At 44.4% G+C, this 22,155-nt stretch overlaps 1 protein-coding gene across 1 annotated transcript in view; it reads right to left on the bottom strand.

Moving 5' to 3' along the window:
• WDR25 (WD repeat domain 25) overlaps positions 1 to 22,155 on the bottom strand; it is an 816,010-nt gene that overhangs the window by 273,304 nt on the left and 520,551 nt on the right. Inside the window, exon 3 of the mRNA XM_078660186.1 lies at positions 21,807 to 21,954. Within this exon, the coding sequence (XP_078516312.1) occupies positions 21,807 to 21,954 (148 nt within the window). The remainder of the gene's footprint in view (positions 1 to 21,806; positions 21,955 to 22,155) is intronic.

Raw genomic sequence — 22,155 nt, 5'->3', positions numbered from 1 at the left:
TTAGCGATAAGCGGACTACCTGGGCTCACAGAGAGATGCTGGTTAGCTGCGGGCACCGTATCGGAGCTGGCCCAGGTGCCCTCTTGACACACGCTTGTGAACGCTGAGGTGAGGCACGTGGAGGGAGTGGGCCCTGGGCCCCCAGATATCAGTCAACCTGCTGCTGATTATTGCTTGTGTACACAACACACCGGTCTGCTGCGAACCCACTTTTTGCACGCAGCTCGTGGGGGTGACCCCCTGCCATTACAGAGTAACCGCGGAGAGGGAACCCAGCTATATAGTGGAACACTACCTACTGCTTCCTAGCGCTGTGTCTGCCACGTGGCCCTGGTGTGCTATTATTGTGTGGCTCTACTCGAGCGATTGGTGGGACCAGGCGAGCGGCGTGTGGAGATCTTCCCAGAGTGGGACCCACGTCACGTTGTAGGGAGCATTGCCCTGTGGCCTTCCAGTCCTACATTGCACCATGGGTAAGGGGACAAAACCCAAACCAAGCTGTATTTTGAACATCGCTGAACAAAGACCCCGGAATCCCAGGAACCTGAGCCTGCGCGGCAGAACAGGGGTGCGGAGGGCTCGATTTACTCGGATATAAAAGAACTGCTGGTGACGATGGAGAAGGGCCTACAGGACAGCATGGCGTCGATAGGGACTAAGATCGATGCCCTTACATATTGCATGGACCGCATTTGGGAAAGAGTGGACAAACATGCAGAACGCCTGGATATGACGGAGAGACGACTGACCGAAGTCGAGGAGGCGCAGTCGGAACTGGATAAGGACCGCAAGCAACTTGGCAAACTTCTCCAGGTCATACAAGACAGGTCAGAAGATTTGGAAGCCCGCTCTAGGCGCTCGAATATACGGATCACGGGAATTTCGGAGACGACGCACACTGGGAAAATGGAGCTTTTTGTGGAGAAACTACTAACTACACTACTGGGAGATGACGCCTTCTCGCCCATGTTTATAGTAGAAAGGGCGCATCGCACGCTGGGTCCTCGCCCACGCCCGGGTGCTCCCCCTAGACCGATCATCGCCAAGTTGTTAAACTACAGAGACAGGGACACGGCATTACGGATTGCCCGAGAGAAGGGGAAGTTACAATTTGAAGGTTCAGACATCTCCTTATACCCGGATTTCACGGCGAAAGTGCAGAAGGAACGTAGGCACTTTGCTCCCTACAAAAAGCAACTGCGAGACCTTGGGCTTGACTACGCCATGCTATATCCGGCGAAGTTAAGAATCAATCGGCAAGGCCATTCCCACTTCTTCACCGATCCTAAAGACCTTCAAAAAGCCCTAAAAGCGTGGACTAAGGAACAGAGGAGCAGCCCCAGGAGTCAAGACGGCGCAGAGGAACATAACGGCCAATTGGAGGAACAGGACTAGGAGCACTGCTCATTCTGTGGGTCATGCTCCTGATTGGAATGAGGCAAGTCCTCGACTTGAACTTGGAGCCTGAGTCCGGACCTGCATGATCACCTCACATCTGGGTATGGAGTGGGCAAGAAGATCCAGGGCGCCTATAAGCGATATTACGACCTGAGAACTGGTGAGAACTTTCCATTTAATCATCTCTCGCTTGTCCTCTAGTGATAAGATTTAGCATGCGCTATGTTGGCACACACCTTTTGCACAGTGTGTGCATGGGGCCTGCCCTGGCGTGGGTTGTGGGGTGGGCGCTCCGCAGTGCGATGACGCCTGAGTGGCACAATGGTTCATTTAAAGCTCTCGTTGAACGATACACAGGTGGTGATGGCGGTAAAGGCGATACTGACGTTGGCTTTTGCCTAAAGAGATACCAGTATCACTGGCTACCTCGGCCCTAGCGTTGTATGCACTAATGGTCCCCACGGGGGCTTACTTGGGTTATTTGGGGTTGATTTTGGGAGTTGTCTTTACATGCTAGGCCGTGTTGGGGTTGGTCTGCTGTGGGTGGGGGGGATGGGGGGGAGTTCATGGGGAGGGGGAAACCTTACTGTTCTAGGAAAGATATACCGAGCTTCACACAACGGCAGCTGGGTTGGACTTATTTGAGAGGGGATTGTTACGTTATTTTTGGGAATCTGACCAATCTGACTTTACACTCTGTAAATGTGATATGCATTGACGTAAGCTTGCTCCATTTATGCCCAATGGTATTGTGCTATGGCTGACTCCGCCTCAGATAGCGGGACATCACACACACCTAGACTAAAGGCACTTACTTGGAATGTTCATGGCCTAAATGACCACCACAAAGTCAGGAAAGCCCTTAGTTATCTACAGCGCCAACATATAGACATTGCCCTGCTCCAGGAGACGCATCTCCCTACACACAGTCACATGCTCAGATGCAGGGGGCTTGCGGGTAATATCTCCGTAGCGGGGTTCACCTCCAGCTCCAGAGGGGTTTTGACATGGGTGAACCCTAAGTCCAAATTGCAGATACAAACCCTGGAGACAGATGCTGAAGGCAGATTTGTTATATCTAGATGCCATGGCCCTGCCATAGACTTCATTGTAGTCAACACCTATGGCCCCAACTTTGATTCACCGGAATTCTATAAGACTCTTGCTGCCAAGGCCAAAAGTTTTGACCAGAGAAACATGCTGCTGTGGGGGGGGGAGACTTCAATCTAAACATGAACCCAACTCTTGATAGATCGTCCGGTCCTGCTCGAAAAAAGAAAAGAAAAAAAAAAGTTGGTACCTAATAAAACTTTTTCGAAAAATTGACAATCTCCATCAGCCCCCTGGTTCTCTGAACTGATCAGGGAACAAAAGAAGCTGTGCAGAAACAGGGAAAGACAATGGCGCAAACTATATACTAAACTAGAGAAATTTCTCTATATAGAAGCTTTGGCAAAATATAAAAGCTTAATCGCTCAGGAAAAAAGGAACTATTACGTTGCTCAGATCGAAGCGGCGAAAAATTTCCGAATTATCGGGCTCCAGATGTGTAGCGGTTCCCATACCATCTAAGACACTGTGCGATTCCCTTGCGACAAATTTTTTCGAAAAAGTAAATGACGTACTCCAAATTTGCATCTCAGACCACCTCTATGGAGTCGCAACTTAGTATTAATGTCCCTGACCATACATTAACACAATTTGACAACATAACATCTGACCAAATTATCAAAATAATGTCTACTGTGAAATCAGGCTCAGCCAATGATCCTTGTCCGCCTGCTGTGTTTAATCAATTCTCCGCACAAATAGCACCTATCTTAGCTACTATCTTCAATGCAATGTTCTCTTCAGGTATCTATCCAACTACCTGGAAAAAGACCATCCTGACACCTCTATTAAAAAAAACTAATTTAGATTTGGAATATACTAACAACTACAGGCCTATAGCAAATTTACCATTTCCAGCTAAAGTTGTGGAGAAGATAATGAACTCACAGCTCTCCAAATTCATAGAATATCATCATCTTCTGGATGATACCCAATTCGAATTCCGTAGAGGGCACGGAACCGAAACAGCATTGATTAAAGCAGCGGAAGATATTAGAATGATCCTGGACCAAGGTGGGACAGCGGTTCTCATTTTGTTGGATCTCTCAGCCGCATTTGACACGGTCGATCATTCCATCTTGATCGACTGTGTCACTAAAATGGGCATTCAGCTTAAGGCGCGGGTTCTGCTGTCATCTTTTCTCTCCTCACGTAACCAGTCGGTAAACTTGAGAACCTTTCACTGTGCCCAACTAGCCCTCCCGTGTGGTGTCCGACAGGGATCGTCGCTAAGTCCGACGCTGTTTAACATCTATGTGTCGGACTTGGCAAAAATCATCAAATCACACGGGAATGGCCTAACATCCTATGCCGATGACACCCAACTGGTGTTGGTAATAAACAACAACGGTAAAAAGGTGGCAGCTGAATTCCAAAAGGGCATGCTGGCTATCAGTAACTGGATGGCCAGCAATTGCCTTAAGCTGAATTCTCATAAAACATAGGTCATGACTATTGGCAATCTATTTCCAGCTTGGTCTCAGGTTTGGTGGCCTGCCACTTTAGGCCCCCCTCCGACACCAGTAACTAAAGTGAGAAATTTGGGCATCATATTTGACGACAAATTGACCTTTGCACAACATGCCAACTCAGTTGTATCAGCCTCCTTTTACAAACTGCAAATGATTAAAAAAATCTTGCCATTTCTTCCCTTAAATGCTGGTAAAACTCTGGTCAGCACTCTGGTCTTGTCCTCGATAGACTATTGTAATGGACTATTTGTAAACGCACAAAACAAAGTCATACAAAAGTTACAAGCGGTTCAGAATGCCACAGCCAGGATGCTGTCTGGAACACCCAAGTTTAAGCCAATCTCCCATGTTCTTAGACAGTATCACTGGCTATCGGTGAGGAATCGAATAAATTTCAAGACATTGTGCATTGCCTTCAAGGCCACGTGCAATTCTGGGCCTCAATTTCTTTCAAAAGGGCTAGCTATTTACATTCCTAATAGAGCTCTTCGCTCGGCTAATGCATTGTTGATGAAGGTCCCTCGCGTCAAGACTGCCACTTGGGGTGACAAGCGCTTTGTTGTTTCTGCCATGAGACTTTGGAACTCCCTTCCACTACATATAAGATCTTGTCAGTCTTTGCTAAATTTCTGAAAAATGACTAAAACCTGGCTATACAACCAACAACTTTGTTAATTTAGCAGATGTCGTTGTCCACAGCGCCGAGACACCCTCGGGTATTTGAGCGCTTTATAAATCTCAAAAATAAATAAATAAATAAATTGTAATTTGCAATCCGAATCAGAACTTTGTTTATGCAAAGACAGTAAATTTGTTTGGTGTGGATTTTATAAACACAAAGTACTTTTAATTTAATTGAGCCCCTACATTTTCCGAAATGAAAGATAGCTAAGATATGAGCTTCATACCTTGTGCAGGATCAAACTCTTCCTCAATTCATATCTTCTATTCCACAAAGTAAGCACTGAACTGCTCTGATAAAGACAGCAGCCCTCTACTCATTTTCTGTTGTTGAAGTTTTATATAGCGCAAACTTCACCTGAAATCAGGTATTAGAGCACTTTACATGAGCACCAGTTACGTTACATGAGGGCACATTCCTTTTTATTAGGCGCGGGGAGATTCAGTGAGTTGCCCAGAATCACAGGATGTTGAGCGTCATTGATGAGACTCAAAACCGGTTCCCTAGATTTGAGGTCGACTACCCTAGCCATTAGGCTACATCCTCATGCCTTCCTGACTCCACATCTATCTCTAAAGGACTTTTTAGATGCTTCAAAAAACCCATACAACTGAATATGCAGGTCAGTACTTAGTTTGAGCCCCTGGTTTCTGGTGTTTGGCACTGGCACTTATGATAGTCTGCCGCTTGGTGGCGATATTTATCTAATTTAGAGATGAGCACAATATCAATTATTTATTAAGTCAATATACATTAAAATGAATAATACATGCTGCCCAAGCCATTCTTACAGATTTGGGGCCTGGAATAGTCTGAATTGTCAAACTTGTAGGTGTGTGATAGTTGGTAGTTGTGCTGGTAGTGTCATTGGCGGCACTGGCAGGGGCAATGGGTGGTGCAAGCTGCAGTGGCCTTCTGACGAGGGCCCTGGCATGTTTTTATTTTTTACAAATTAAGCATTGAAGGAGTGACATTTTCACCAAAGATTCCCACACCATATACATATACAACAGCATAAGGGAGAAACACTCTTTCAACAGCAGTCCAAATAGTTATAAACAAGGAAATGGTGGTTTAATATCACCTACCAAATCAAAATAAAAACTTTCACTAAAATTGGAGTCGAAATGTCACAAACAGATGTGATTAAAAAGTTGATTCTTTATTTCTTGCTTGAACATAGCAATCGGACATTGACACAGCCAACGCCTTTCATCCCAATACATCAAGAATATCCAAATGAGTAGTTCAATTGCATGTATTCGGTCCTGCACCACTAGAACAACTTCTGCAAACAAATCATTTTAGGCATATGTTCTGCCAATGGTTTCCTGAAATGTAATATTTTAATGATCAGATCACAACACAAGTCCCAGCACCGTGCAACAGCCGACTTAATAGTGTTCTATGTGTGTTTCACACCAACATACCAGGCTAGCTAAAGAAATGTGGGTTGACTGAATTTGTGTGACTGCCACAGAATTATATATACGTTTGGCCATGCTCCCGTAACCTGCATGCCTTAGCACATAATCCCTCAGTATTTTTCACTGATCTAATTAGTTCTCCATTGAAACTCGACAATTTTCATGCACTGTCGTAAGAAATGTTGTTGGCTACAGACTAGGCAGCCACTTCGTTCTGCATCTAATTTCTGACTGTTAGTGTTCAAGTTTACAGACTAAAACTGTGGGATTAGCTCGGACCACAAATGGTGATACCAGCAAAACTGTCTCATATGGAATGAAGCATTGCAGAAATAAACATGCTTTGCTGACACTTGATACCTCAATCCTAACCCCTTGCTTATGCCACACTAGTCCCCACTCCCTTAGTATGCATGGGCCCTTCTTGCTAACCCCTTTGCACACCACTGTCCTATCTTTTCCCTTAGCTGCCATTTCTCCTTAGCTCAACCTTTTTTCTTCTTTGACCATTGACAAAGCCAAATGATGTGAGCATCTATCACTTCAATTAGTAACCTGTATGTAATGTAATGCCTGTATGGTCTGCATCGGATGTAGCGAATCTTGTTTTTTACTTGTGTATGGGGCCTAGTAAGTGGTATCAGTTACGCACCAATGCTATTTTGCTCAGTGCCAGGCACTGCCCTGCACTCGCACATTTAGTGTGATTGACAACACTGAGTATGCATGAGATCTAATTTCCATGCGTTTAGTAACGGAATATCTTGCAAGCCTTTAATACTTTCAAAGGGTACCCGAATATAGGCTAAAGTGTTCTCCCAACCTTTCACCTACATTTACCGTACCATTACACTAACATAACGGGCCTAATTTATTATGCATGAAGATTCTCAGAATCACAGCAGGATTACCATCTTCTGCATAATAACTATGTATAAGGGTCATCCCATCCGTCATCCTAAGCTGACATGACACAGCAAGGTAGAATACCCTGAGGGTACCTTTTTGCTGTATCAATCAATCAATCATTCATTTGTAAAGCGCGCTACACACCTGCTGGGACGGGGAGGGGGGGGGATCTGGGGTGGGGGGGGGGGGAAGGGGATGATACTGATCAAAAAGTCAGGTCTTGAGAAGTCTTCTGAAGCCCAGCAGGTCCTGGGTCTGTCGTAGGCTGGTAGGGAGAGTGTTCCAGGTCTTGGCGGCGAGGTAGGAGAAGGATCTGCCGCCGCCGGCGGTTTTCCGGATGCATGGGACTGTGGCGAGGGCGAGGTTGGTAGAGCGGTGGCTGCGGGTGGGGGTGTAGAAGCTGAGTCGGTCGTTGAGGTATGCTGGTCCGGCGTTGTGTAGGGCTTTGTCTATATCTTTGCCAGGACAGGAAGAGGAGAAAGACTTCCATACTGACACACTGATGCGAGACGCTGAGGTTCCTGAATGAAGACACTCCAGCTCGTGGTGGTCTGACATCCCTTGCGGGGTGTCCATTCCAAGACCAAGATGGGGTCCCACAGCCTCTCATTTCAGGTAATGGGGTTGGATTCAGCCTAGGGACATTGCTGGGTCTACACCTACATACATGCTTTGTACACTTAGGTACATCTAGTTAGGGTTGCATTGCAGGAGTATGCTTTATTACTGTGATGTATTTATATACCTGCCTGTATTCATTGCTTTAGCACTATGGTAGGAATCTACCATCCTTTAACTCTGTTGGTGCTTATAATCCTTTATATCTGTTTCTGTCTTATGGTTGTTTCAGCACACTTATTTTACACTAGAATGACGCTGGTTCAATAAATGCTTATTAACCCCTTCGATGCTTGTGACGGAACAGTTCTGTCATGAGCGACGGTTGGGCTGTGCTTATGACGGAACCGTTCCGTCACGGCCCCACCCGTTTTTTAGAACCTTCAGCACAGCGCGAAAATTCGCGCCACGCTGAAGGTGTTAAAAAACGTCCCCACGGTTTATTCTATGTATCTCTCTCTGAGACAAAGTGAGCACGAATGACTGAGCGAAAAGTACTGTACTGTTTCCACGATCCCTGATGGGACAGAGTTGCATTGTTTGATAGTTCCCAGGAACTATTGTCTACTTGGTAAGAGGAGTCTACTGTGGCACTGTGAGATAGCTAGGTATACAGGCGAACATACCTGGGTCTGGACATCAATCCCACAGTCTATGTTGTCTAAATGCACAGATCCTATATAGGTTTATAGGGACCAAACGACAGGAGCCCTGAGCAGCTACCATGGATTAAACCTACCTACTCTCTGACACTGCAAAGTATTTGCAACCTGGGCAGTAGCTCTGCAGTATGTCTCCAAGCTTGGTCTACCTCTGCTGTTTAAATGACTGCGATTGCAAATTTTACAGAACCTGTCAGTTTTCCACTAAGCCTGTGCCAAGTGGATTTTCATTACTAAATTATGACTCTTTTTTCTCTTAGAGGCCACTAAGGAAAATTAAATTAAGTGTAATGTAGAAGTGAAGAAAGATCTAATATACATATTATAAAATTGACTGGCTGTGTGCAATTGCTTAACTACCTTTTTAAAACTCTCTCTAACAGCTTTGACATTTGAGCCTATTTTAGAGAAAATATGTCGAAAGTGCTGCCTCTTTGCTACCATTTTGTCAAAATCGTCCAAGGAAGTTGAACCTCGATTTTTCAGAGAAAGGGGCAGCCTATATAAGACTGCAAATCAAAGCTCGATATATTTAGACTTGTGCACAATTGTCAGTTAAATTAGAAAGAGGAGGAAGCATCAGTATTGTTGAAGAGTATTAAATTGAACAGAAGAATATTCTGTCCCAAAACCTAGGTGGAATTGAAAGCAGTTTTGTCTTTGGTGTAACCATCAAAATACAGGTTAAAATCAATGAGGCATTCTTTGTTCGGTGCTAGGGGCTTACCTACATTGAGAGCATCGGTAATGGGCCAGCATTAGATAGTACATTCATTGCAGACTATACTATATTGAATGGCTCCCCATACCCACTTGTCTTACGTTACAGACAATAAACCTTGATAGGGTACTGCAGTCTGGGAAAGATCACAGAGAACCATGACAATATTTGATTTGTGAGGGCGCTGAACGACAGGAATCGCTAAAAAAAGCAAAATGTAAGTCTACCTGCACACCTTAAAAATGTACCAATTCCTATTTTCAAATGTATTATGGTATATTACAATGAGGCTGGTAAAATCTGACCACGTGTATCTCAATGCAAAAGTACAATCTGCTCAAGGTAAGTGCCCAAAGAAAGAGCAAAGTTCAGGGTATAGGATTAAGGTTAAATACACTGTTAATAAAGTTTTGCAAGAAATTGGGATTCTGGTTTGAGGTCCTGACGTGACTAGACCTAAATCTATTAAAGTACACTATGTACATTTACAATGTACACAGCTCTTTCTGTATCTGTAAATCCGACATTTTACTCCACAATGAAATTCAATTTATTATTACTGACAGGACCTTTTTGTGCCAGCACTGCTTCTAATCCATCATAACACTGTAGATTTCTAAAGAGCTTCCTCTGGGGCTAATTGCTTCAGTTCAGCCAATCCCTGATAATACAATGTAACCCATTACTTCAGAAAATATCAGATAGGGAAGAGGCAATTTTTAAGATAAATGACGTCAGCGTCACGCGTAAACAGGATTCCTAAACCAATCATAGGCGCACTAACTGGAGTTTGTGGTGAAGAGTCAGATGTTATTAAAGATGTTGGTGGGTAAGTGTGTGTGGGTGGATGGATGTGTGCACATGAATATATAATGCCTGTACTCTGATCGTGGAAGCGATCTCATACACGGGACCCCAAGACAGGGACTTCTGTACAACAACAAACACACCAATTACACAGGACTTCGTCATATCGGTCTTCACTAGGCAGGTGAAGACAACGTGATTCCTTTTCATGATCATGTCTGAACCATTCACTCATGCACAATTTCTTAGCTTAAGTTTGTTAACTCATCCACAACCTTCACCTTGCTGTTAATATAGAAGCCAGGGAAAAATGTTCCCCAACAAAGGAAATGTCCATTCACTCGTGAAGTAAACAACCCAGTTGATTTACATCCAGATTCTAGGGCTCGTTAGATATTTTTCCCACTTAAAGATAATAAGCTTGCAAGGCTCTACAGGAAAATAAATAAAGTACATTTTTATAACTAGGTCACCTCATACTAAGGCTACGAGAATAACCAATTACTATGCACCCAAAATGTTAAATTCCCTCCCTACACATCCAATATAGAAGCCGCGGCCTGTGCAGGTATGAGCGGTGGGGCTGGGTGGGGGGATTCCGGCAGACGACGACAAGGGAAAATTCATTATTTATTTAATTTTCCCTCATGGTCGTCTGTCGAATCCCCCCAAACCTGGCCCCACTGCCTCACCTGCACGGGTTGCGGCTGAAATATAGCCCTTCGCTCTAACTCATCAGGAAGAACCTGTAGACTCTTCTCTACAAGGAACACACTTTTATAACTATTACTTGTTCATTGCTTTATAGCTAAGTTTGCACCATATGAGTACCCATACAAATGTAAATGTAAAAGGGTTTCCACATCTCCACTAGAATGTTCATCAGTGTTGGAAATTGGGTTACTGGGTGTGGGGTAGGGGTGAAACCCTACTCAAGCAGAAACCACAATCCCTGTCTGGGTGAAACACAAGCAAATCCCAAATTAATCTGAGCGTAACCCTCTGGTAGCTTGGCACAAGTCAGTCAAGCTTACTGATTTAGAAAAATAAAGTAAACTTTAATACATTTATTTGCAACCAAAAGAACAAAAATATAATCAGTAGAACCGGAGAATGCATTTTCAAAGTTTTAAGTGCCTTGAAGCACAAACAGCCGACTGTAGTTATCTGGTTGCTACGGACTTGGATAAAGTCAGAGGTTCAGGCTTACCGTGATGGAGCATGCGCTGGACAGAGGGATCAAGTTAGGCTCGCTGAACAAAGTACCTTAAGTGCTGGTTGCAGAGCATTGCAAGGTCTCACCTCAAGGTTGCGTTGCGCACCAATAGTTTTGAAGAAGCTGATTGGCTGCAATGCGGAGTCCTGCGTTGTATCTGAGGATGAGGTTGACGAGGGGCTTGCAGTGTGAAGTCAAGGATGCTTTGCCCAGTGTCAGTTCTGCAGAGACTGCGGGCTGTAATGCCAGGTCAGGCACTGAGAATGTGTTGTGCTGTGAAAGTTCCGAAGTACAGCACCATGGACATACAATGCATTGTATCGGTTTCGACCCCAGAGAGGCTGGCAGAGCATCTTCAGGTCGATTTCCAGGATTCCCGGACTGGGGTAGCACATCTTGGGAGGCAAGAATCACAGAAGGCTGAGACCGGGTGCTGGGGGGTTGGAGGTGGGTTGAGCATTTTCTCTCCCTGAGGCTCTGATCAGGAGGCCAGCCAACTAGCCCTTGGAGTCCCACTGGTGCACCTGGGATCAAGATGCAGGTCCAGTCCTCTCACTCAGGCAGCAGGACAACAGAGCAGCTGTCTTTCTGGCAAAGCAGCATAGCAGTCATTCTGAGTCATCTGCAGCTCCAGAGGTGTACTGAAGATGTGGGTCTTATTATTGAGCAGAGTTGGGTCTGCGTTAATTATACTTGGTACCCACTTTGAAACAGTAGAAGGTTCTGAAGGTTTCCAAACACCAGTGGGTGCCTGGAATTTCCAGCTTGTCTGAGGTTACTAAAGACTAGATTCAAATCCTTTGTGAGTGTGCTCAAGCAGATCCTTTGTAATGAATAAGTGTGGTAGGGGACAGCTCTTTCCCCTGGATGCATGCCTACTTGTAGCATTTACTTTACAGGGCAAGTGGGACATGTAGTACGACTCTACTAGGGACTTACAGGTAAAGTAAATGTGGCAATTGGGTGTAAGCCAATTTCCCTATGCTAAGGAGAGAGTACACACACTTTAACACTGATTTGCAGTGGTAAAGTGCACAAAGTCCTAAGGCCAACAAAAACAGGTTCAGAAAACAGGAAATCTAAGCAAAATGTATGGGAATGAGCCTGCAGAAAGAGCCAAGTCCAACAGGACCACCCTTCCATCCAGTCAAAAGCCAGGATAGACTAACCAATACCTTGATGGGCTTCCCTGCTTAGGTGGTAGAACATGGATGGGTGGACTGTTATGCAGGGGCACTTTTCAGTTCTACGCCTCCATGAACTCAGTTGGATCCCTCTATCTACACTCTCCTGAGCCACTGGATTGATCTATGGGAAACCTTTCTCCTAACTTGTGGACGCATCTGTGCTGCACCTAACCTTAACTTGATCACCAATGCATCCTAGAAGGCAAGTAGTACCACCATGGCCAACAAAGTTAGATGGCCATTTCACAATCCAAGGAAAACTCTGCCCATAAGGACAGCAACCAAAAGAGGCAACTGATAGCTGTCAGTGTCAAGAGTCATGCCCCAGGCCATCCAAGGTTCCCTGACCTAAGGTTTCTCAAAGTGGGAAGCAACATCCCTGGGTGTTAGGCACACGTCTTCCACTGTCCTTTTTACCAGCACTCAGGTCCTCTCCTTGCCCTTCCATATCATTATCCCCTTCCATCGCTGTAGCCAGTTACTGGCAGAATTCCACCCAGGTCCTTAGCACTTTTTGGAGCCCCAGCTTTCTGGTGTCTCTTTTGTCTAGAAGTCCTCTCTCCTTGCAGAACTCATCGAGTTCAGCCACAATGTAGGTCCGGGAGTTGTAGCCTAAGACTGGCCACTCAGCCCAGGGAACAGAGGTCAGGGATGATTCCTTCCTCACCTTGCACCTTTATCTCAGCTCAAGTACCCTCCATTTGGGAGTGGTAACCCCAGAAGATTGAACTGTTAGGGCGCCCTGCCCTGCCCTGCTCCTCCTACCAAGGCCATGGGGCAGAAAAAGTCCAGCCCCTGGACAGAGTTGCCCTACACAGCTGGCCGGTGTACTGTACTTCTTCTATCATGGTCTGGCTAGCTCCAGTGTCCCTTTAGAGCAATGACAGGGATCCCATTCACTTTCATCTGGTGGAAGTAATGATTACCACTCCCAGGGTTCACAAGCTCACTCTCTGAATCTATCTCCTGGCTAAGGAAAATTATGGCATGGGCTATGACCTGCCCCTGGGAACTACTTACCCCTAAGGCCATATTGGCCACCCCTCTAGAGGTCCAATCAGTGAGTGGTTTTTTAGAGCAGACAGAACCCCCCCAAACTTGTGCCCTAATGCAGAACAATGAAAAGTATTGGGGAGGAAATGGGACTCCCTGGGCCACTGTCCACCAGAACCTCCGCCCTGTTTCTGAGAAGGGGCATTGGAAACCTTTCCTCCCCCTCCTATTCTGGGACTTGGCTGTGTCTTTCTTGACCTACCCCTCACTCTGCTGAGGGGAACCGGATCCACCCTTATTGGGTCACCTGCAGGTACCTTCTTAAGGTTCCTGGCGCTGAGCCAGAGGTCCGTCTCCTTAGCAAGCGCTATGGGGTCAGTGAGTTTGCTATCAATCAGGTGCCGCCCTGCAAAACTAAGACTGAACATGTGCTTTCTTGCCACCAAATGGTACAGTCTGTGGAAATCTTTTTCTTCACTGCCCTTCAACCAACCATCCAGTGCCTTGCAAAAAGGAATCTACACAATCCACCCAGGACTGATAGTGCAGGTTGTAGCTGTCCCTACATTTCTGCCTGTACATTTCTGGGGTGAAGCCATACTTCCACACAAGAGTGTTCTTCATAGGAGAAAACCTCATCCTGTGCCCCTTCTGTAGGGCTAGCAGAGCACTCTTCCCTTCACTAGGTATGTGCCTCCAGAGACTAGCCACGGAATCCCCCTCGGGGACCAGTTTAATCTCAAGCGCAATCTCATAGGCTTCAAACCACTTGTCAATGTCATCTCCCACAACAAAGTTAGGCATCAGATCCTTTGAAATGTGGATCCTCTTGTCTCCAAAGGGCACTGTGGGTATGCACCCACCATTATAGCTGGAGTCCACTTGCTTAGCTCTGATGTCCAGCTCTCCGAGACTTAGATCATGGACCATCCTACGCTCCTCCATAGCTGATCTCTTTTCCTTCATGGCTCTCTCAGCCTCAACCTTTTCCTTTGCCAAGTCTCTCTTAGCCTCAGGCTTCTTTTTCTCCGCTTAAGTTTAAGTTTAAGTTTAAGTTTAAAATTATTTATAGAGCGCACGTCTACCAACGGTTTCTTGGCGCTAATGCTAACATGGTCCAGGGCTAGAAAGCAAGGGGGGGTGATGGCGTGTTACTCAAGGAACTTCTTGAACAAGAAGGTCTTGAGATGTTTTCGAAATTGGGGGTACAGAGTGATGGAGCGGAGTTCGAGGGGAAGGGAATTCCAGAGGATCGGGGCAAGAGTGGCAAATTTTGAGCCTCCCCACTTCTTTCTCCGGTAGCGTGGGACAGTGAGGAGGGACTGGGAGGACGAGCGGAGTTCCCTGGTGGGAACGTAGGGAGTGATCTCAGAAGAGATAAATGCAGGTGCCATGTCCTGGCGTGCCAAGAAGGTGATAGAGGCGAGCTTAAATTGGACCCCGGCCAGCACAGGGAGCCAATGTAGCGTTTTTAGAAGAGGGGTAGAGTGGTGAAATTTTGGAAGTTTGAAGGCCAGGCGGGCCGCCTGGTTCTGTATCAGTTGTAGGCGGCGCAAGCTATATGCGGGGATGCCAGCATATAGGGCGTTGCCGTAGTCCAGGCGGGATACTACCATGGCCAAAATAATAAGTTTGAGAGCGGAAAAAGTAAAGAAACGGGACACCCTGCGTATAGTGCGCAGTGCAAGAAAAGAAGAAGACACCACAGAGCTAACCTGGGAGTGAAGGGTGAGTTGAGAGTTGAGTTTTATGCCCAGGGTTTCAACAGAGGAAGAGGGTACAGGAGAAGGGCCAAGGGAGGGGGGCCAGAAGAGGGGAGACCAGGGGCTGGATGAACCACCCGTCAACACCAGTTCGGTCTTGTCGGGGTTGAGTTTGAGGTGATTGTGGTTCATCCAGTCCCTGATGTGGAGCATAACAGATTGAAAGTTTAAGATAGAGGAGGGAGAAGAGGATAGATTGAAAACCAGCTGGAGGTCGTCCGCGTAATTAAAAACGGCGACCTCCATCTGTTGAAGAGAAAAGATAAGCGGGGCAACGTACAGATTGAATAAGAGGGGGGAAAGGGAAGAACCTTGGGGGACCCCGCATTGAACTTTCCGGACGTCCGCTGTAAAGTCGCCCAGGCGGACGGCCTGGGTGCGGTCCCTCAGGAAGGAGGAAAGCCAGACCAGAGCGGTACCCCCGATCCCCGCCGCCTTGATACGGGACAGCAGAATGGTATGATCCACAGTATCAAAGGCGGCAGAGAGGTCGAGGAGCACTAGGGCCTGGCGCTGGTTGGTATCCATACCCTCCCTGAGGTTGTCCGCTTCTGTGGTCAGTTTCTTTTTCCTCCATCTCAAGCTTGGCCATCTGCAGACTGAACTCCCTATCAGCTTTCCTGTCCGCCAGCTCCGCTGAGGACAAACGTTCGGAGGACACACTGCTCTTGGCTCTCTACTTTTGGAAACAATACATCCCCTTCTCTGTGTGCTGCATTTCAGGGCCAGCACTCAGGTCCTCTCCTTGCCCTTCTATTTCATTATCCCCTTCCGTTGCTGTAGCCAGTTACTGGCAGACTTCCGCCCAGGCCCTTAGCACTTTTTGGAGCCCCAACTTTCTGGTGTCTCTTATGGCTAGAAGTCCTCTCTCCTTGCAGAACTCCTCGAGTTCAGCCACAATGTAGGCATCCATGTTGGCAAGCTCAAACTCCATCCTTGCAGGTCTGATCTCAGGCACAACATTCAAGTAGAATGTGAGGAATTTTGGAAAAAGCAAAATGGCCAATCTGTCTCTGATGCTCTGATCAAGAGGCAAGCCAACTTGCCCTTTAAGTCACGCTCTTAGGGTTGGAGTGTGGCGGGCATTCGCCCAGCTGGTCTCTGAGACTTTGTTCCAGCTCCTGTGGGGATCGTTGGTCATCTTAGGGTGGCAGTGCGGGGGGTTGGAGATGCTAAAGTGGACAATGGAGTAATCAGTCCTTGTGAGTTCTGTGACATGGCTGTATTTGACGTGGTTGTTGGAGGTGAAAATTGGGTATTGCATATGTCCTGTGGTGTGTGTAGGGTCATGGACGATCTGGGCCAATCCAAGGCTGCTCAGACTGTCGAGGAGGTGTATGTGTTTTTAATGTTGGGGTCGTCGATGTGGAAATTTAGGTCGCCAAGGAAGATGCAGACCTTGGAGTCTAAGACTAGGGGCGCAAGAAGTCTGACAATGGTGAGTATAACTTAATGACACCTGATGGGACAACCATGGCAACAGATGTTGTAGTAATGAATAGTACATCAAATTTGGCTGATATAAGCAAGAAAACTGACGTAGTTCTATATCGAGAATACCGGTACAGAGGGCGGGAGGAGATATTAAATAGAAGCAATATCTTAAAACTCTGCAGACTCCTCCCTCTACTTAACTCGATCTGCTCGAATGATATAGAAATGATTGCATTTAAGCCTCCCCTAGAAGGAAAAAGCAATGAGAGAACAGTGGCCACATTCACAAACAGCAACGCTGTTACATCCTTGAATGACAATTGCAGTCAGCTTGCAGAATGGGGCACCAAATTAACTGTTCTCCTCAAATAGATATCCAGCAGTATTTCTTCAAGTGCATGACTCCAGTGCTCGGCATAGGGTTAGAACATGGAGCAGGATGAAAACATTTCCACCAAGCACTGTGTTTTTCAAGGTGTGATTGCAGAGGAAGCAAATCAGCAGCTTGACTTGAATTTGAAAATCTCTGTAACACTGGCTAATGTTGAGATGTCATGGAGTCTCCCCCTTCAAGGCTGCCGCAAAGGAAGACTGGAGCAGGCTTCCTGGAGTATTGCAAAACAGATTCTGACTTCTTTTTTACACTCAAATGCCAGTCAGTTATGCAGCCCTGGGCAGCTGGAACATCACAGGGCTCAAAGCAGCCTTACATAAGCCAGAGATGCTACCAGAGCTAAAAATGAACAACATTATTTGCCTAGAGGAAACACGGATTATGGAGTCGCTACCACTGGAGGATTTTACAAAGTTTTTCCTCCCCAACTATTACATCTAACTGTGGTGGCCACCCATCTGGTGGGCTTGCCATGTATATCCATAAGTGGATACAATAGAACTCCAACTAAGGCTAAAGGATTTCTTAATTTTGTAATTAAAATATTCTAGGCACTTAAAGTCTCAATTGATCACTAATCGAAATCCCATAAAAATATGTAACATCTATGTTAACCCTAAAAAATATAAGAAATGTAAGAAAAAAAAAAAACCACAGAAAAATCGATCATAGCCATTCAGCAGATTATGAGTAATAACCCAAATACAATGTGGGTTTTTACAGGTGACTTCAATTGTTTCCTATTTAAAGGTGACAGGGAGCTTGAATTGCATGATATAGTTGATATATACTGGAATATTCCACTGGCCACAGTTGCCGACATTAAGATTGACAAAAAAGGGAAAATCTTATTCAATGAGTTACACAACCTTGGCCTGCGAAACTTGACTGGTCGATCGTAATCATTCCCATTCTTCTAAATGACTGTTTTTTGCAAAAAGTTATCATATCTTGTGATTAAGAGTTCTATGTGATCCAAAGAATATTAAGATCTCTTGCTGTCATGTAACCAACTAAGAAACTTAAATGGCACATACCACAGACAGGGGAGTTGCTGGAGGGGTGCAGCAATGTATTCAGAGTCATTTAAATGAAGAGAAGGATTCCTCTTCATTTATTAATAGATAGTCTCACCTCATTACAGAGTTAATCCAAGGGGCTCCAAAACATCAGACAGTTCTATCACTTCTTACCAAAGGCAAGTCATACATCCCTGGATCAACCGCTAGTGATCATTTAGAACCTAAAGATAGTGCTTTATTTAACTATGAGGCACTGGAAGCACAGTCATGTTGACCAAGCCTTAGGAACACAAGTTAAACAACTCTGGATATCTTATCAGAAAAAACGGTGGGACATACAAAAAGGCAAAGAGGAAAAGCAACCAATTAGGCTGAAATTTTGGTTTAACAGTAAAGTCATTTTCATAGACTTTACAACGGCTTCCGACAATGTTAACAGAGGTAAGTTGTGGGCAAAACTTACCAAATGGGGTATTCCCCAGCCATTGCTGAATATAATCATCAACCTATACTCTAACACATCGGTGAAGATTAGATTAACATCCCAGTGGATTACCACAGGACAAATTCTCACGAACAAGGAATTAAAGGAGGGTTGTTTATTGGTGCCTCCACATTTTAATCTATAACTGGCCAATAACAGTAATGCCCCCCCTGTCAACAAGAGCCTGCCTACCTAAGCTTTCCGCCAATGATAACCACCTGTTAGGCCAAACTGGAATTGAACCCCAATGGCAACTGGACAATATAGAAAGATTTGCGGGGCTAACAAGATCAAAACCAATGTAACCTTTGTCCTTCTCCCAAAGGTTGTAGTCTTTGAGACAAGAATAAAGAAGAAGGATCACTGGTTGATTGGCAATGAATATCTTGAGAGAATCACAAGCTACAAATATTTGATGGTTTGATGAAAGAGGTCGGTCCTCGCCACACAAAACATAAATCGGCAACTCAGCAAATTCTTTTTGACGTCAAATAAAGAATCTCTCCTATTCTGATACAAGTCAACTCCACAAAGTTATGCACAGTAAACATATTTGCCAAACATATGTACGGCATGAATGTCTTTAAAGACAAACTAGGGGATTAGCTGGAGACAATACAATGTAACACCTATAGCTATGTATTTAGCCTTGTGAAGGCTTGAAATCACAGCTAAGACTGGCATTCGATCTGGTGAAGTGTAAATTACTTCTTCAAGCCAGATTTCTTTTGTACGGCAACAAATTAAGAAGGGCAGAGGGAAAAACTCTGGTGTTCCACCTATGGGTTGCCATAATGAAAGCCAGCTGCATGAGGTCGATTTCTTTGGAAAGATCTTTAAAGAATTTAGAAGCCTTGGACTTTTGAAGCACAGGATTTCCAGATAAACTTTTTGCAAAATTCTTGAATAAACAAGCAACATTTGTATTCACCAAATTGGATCGTGAGGACTTGAGTAAGAAATCTCACGCTAACCACGAGGATACTCTTTATGACATGTTGGTGGTCGTTCACTATTTGAAGCAGCCCCATGACAACTCCAGCGGAAAATAGCCCTGGTGAGATATCGCTTTGGGCTAACCCCCCCTAAAAGATTTTTTGTACAGCAGACTTGTGATAGGTCCAGATCGATTGTGCTGTCTGTGTGGGGAGGCTTCTGAGTCATTAATTCACGCCATTTTTATCTGTCCCTATCTAGTAGTCTTTCGAAAATACTGGTTAAAAGCAATATTTAGATGCCTGGTCATCCAATCTTGCTCAAATGCAGTGGATGTTTGTTGAAAGGGTGAGTCCGGGCAGATGTTCCGCTTTTTCAAGTTGATGAGAACAGTTGCTAAGGAAATAGCCTGCATTTTTTTTATGAAATCTCACATTGTTTCACGACTGATTTTAAGACGGCCACAGCTAAAGTCTTTCCTTTATTTTTTGATCTTTGTCTTGAGCATGTGCAAGATTACAGTTATAGCAATGCCATGATAAGTTTGATGTTTGCATTTATTTGTGAACTGAGTTCCTTCTATACTTAATATTTTATTGTACACAACATTCACCATTAAATACTTCTGTGAAGCCTTTAGTTCCTACCAGAAGTGTCTTGCTTCTCACATGTATGTTCTTGAAAGCATGTTGCTTCCTTTGTTCTCTTTGTGGTTTGTCTTCTGTGCACTTGTCGCTGTTATTAAAAATCGCTGCCAAACTGAGGCAAACAGATCATGTAAACTCAGAGAATATACCATAAGTTCAGGAGCTTTAACACATTTGCTTTATTGGTAACACAACAGCAGGCATCATAAATGTGTGGTCTTCATTTCTTGACCTTCATTCACTGAAATCGACTAGAACCTATTCTAAACACAACATTCCACTACTGACCTCACTATAACTACATTATATTAGTGACATCACATTGTTACAGCATTGGAGATAAGGTGCTATTATTCATTTGAGCAAACCATGACCCTCTGCCAATGAGCATTGGCAAAGCCAATAGATGCATTTGTTTTTGTTAGGGGGCCTATTTTGTAAGTTAAGTGATTTGCTCCCAGCTGACTTACGAGAAGATCGCATAATGAAGCAACAACTTGGGCAGTAAACATCCAAACAGCTAAACATAATGTCATTTACTTGCAATTAAGGTGTTGTGAAAGCAAAGTCAATACATCTAAGAACAGTCACTGGCTCTATGAATAACCAAAGTTCTACTTGAGCCCCATCCTCAAAACCTAATGGGAACTTAAATAAAACATTGTAACAAATCCATGAAATGCCATAGCCTTGATAGACAGCCCATCCAAGCAACGGCAAACCATGAGAAACACATACAAATCAATGGCTGAAAAGGGCTGACCTAAAGCCCATTAGCTCTTTCCGTGTTTTTGATTGTACTTCTTTGAATAATTGAAGACTTGAGGTAGTGCTGACAGTAATGGCAACCTAAAAATGACCTTGTGAGGTTTCATTTTCTTGAAAGCATAATAGACTTCGAATGTGGGTAGCAGCCTATGGACAAAGATGTCCGTTCTAGAAAATGACAGATCAGTGTGGTTGTATGACGTTACAACACATGCCTTTACAACACAGTTTTTACATCGCAACATCCTTTACATCGCTTGATTTTACATTGCATGCCACTACAACGCATTTTTAGAAACTACCTTTACAACGCATCCCATTACATCGCATTTTACATATCAACCCATACCATTACAATGCATAACATTACATCACATTTAAGGTATGTGTTGGATAGTGTAGGGGTAATAATTACTATTCTAACTCCAGTGAGTGCAACAGTAGGGTAAGTGTTGGATAGTGTAAGGGTATTATGCATTGTAATGGTATGCGTTGTAATGTCTTGCGATGTAATGCCTTCGTTGTAGTGGCATGCGTTGTAATGGTATGTGTTGTAGTGACATGCGATGTAATGCCTGTGTTGTAATGACATGCGATGTAAAGGATGTTGCGATGTTATAACTGCGTTGTAATGGTAGTGCGATGTAAAAGTTGCATTGTAAAGGTTGTTTCCCGATCAGTGTCTACACAGAAAAGGCATGTGTGACTAATTTGGTCTAGCAGTATGGCAATTCACATCACAGGATTGCAAGTGATATTATAAATCATTACAAAAAAGTTAAATAAGGAAGCCAAGAGACGTGTCCTAACACTCACATTACCACTCCAAAGCGGTGGGTCAGCTGGAGTGCCAAAAGGCAACCTTGACTACCTCTCTTTTAATACTCTACAGGAGTTGGTCAATGTAAAGTGAACATTTCCAGCAATACCAATACCAAAACCAAATTAAATCAAATGTGAAACAAATCTTGAAAACCAAATTATTGGTTGGTGTGAACAATCAATTGAGGATATTCCGTATTAAGAAAGAAAACAATGTAGATTGTGACAAAATATCGAATAAAGTAACTTTTCCAACATTTGAGCTGCCAATAGTAAAAGCACATTATCTGAAATTCTAGATTTTAAGTAGCACTAGCAATAGTTGGGTGCCTACCAGTTTCAATGTCTGTCAAGTAGAGGGCGGAATCAAAGCCACCACTGAGAATATTTCTTCCACACAGTGACCAAATGGCATCCCGAACAGCACTACTGTGGCAGGAGTAAGTCTTCAAACAGGTACCGGTATCTACAGCATCCCAAATCTTACAAAGAGAAGAATAAATCAGAATGTAAAAAACAATGAGAAAGTAAACAAAAATTAACGGAATTGCTACTAAGTACATATCAAAAATATCTTTCAATTTTCATTTGAGAGAATGGCAAAATGTGCTGTAGTCTTGAGGAACATACAGCAGAGATACATTTAACCTAAACTGGTTAATCTGGGAGGGATTTGTATGCCT

This window comes from Lissotriton helveticus, chromosome 9, assembly GCF_964261635.1.
Source record: "Lissotriton helveticus chromosome 9, aLisHel1.1, whole genome shotgun sequence".
Lineage (NCBI taxonomy): Eukaryota > Metazoa > Chordata > Amphibia > Caudata > Salamandridae > Lissotriton > Lissotriton helveticus.
This window is presented reverse-complemented; position numbering and strand designations above follow the sequence as displayed.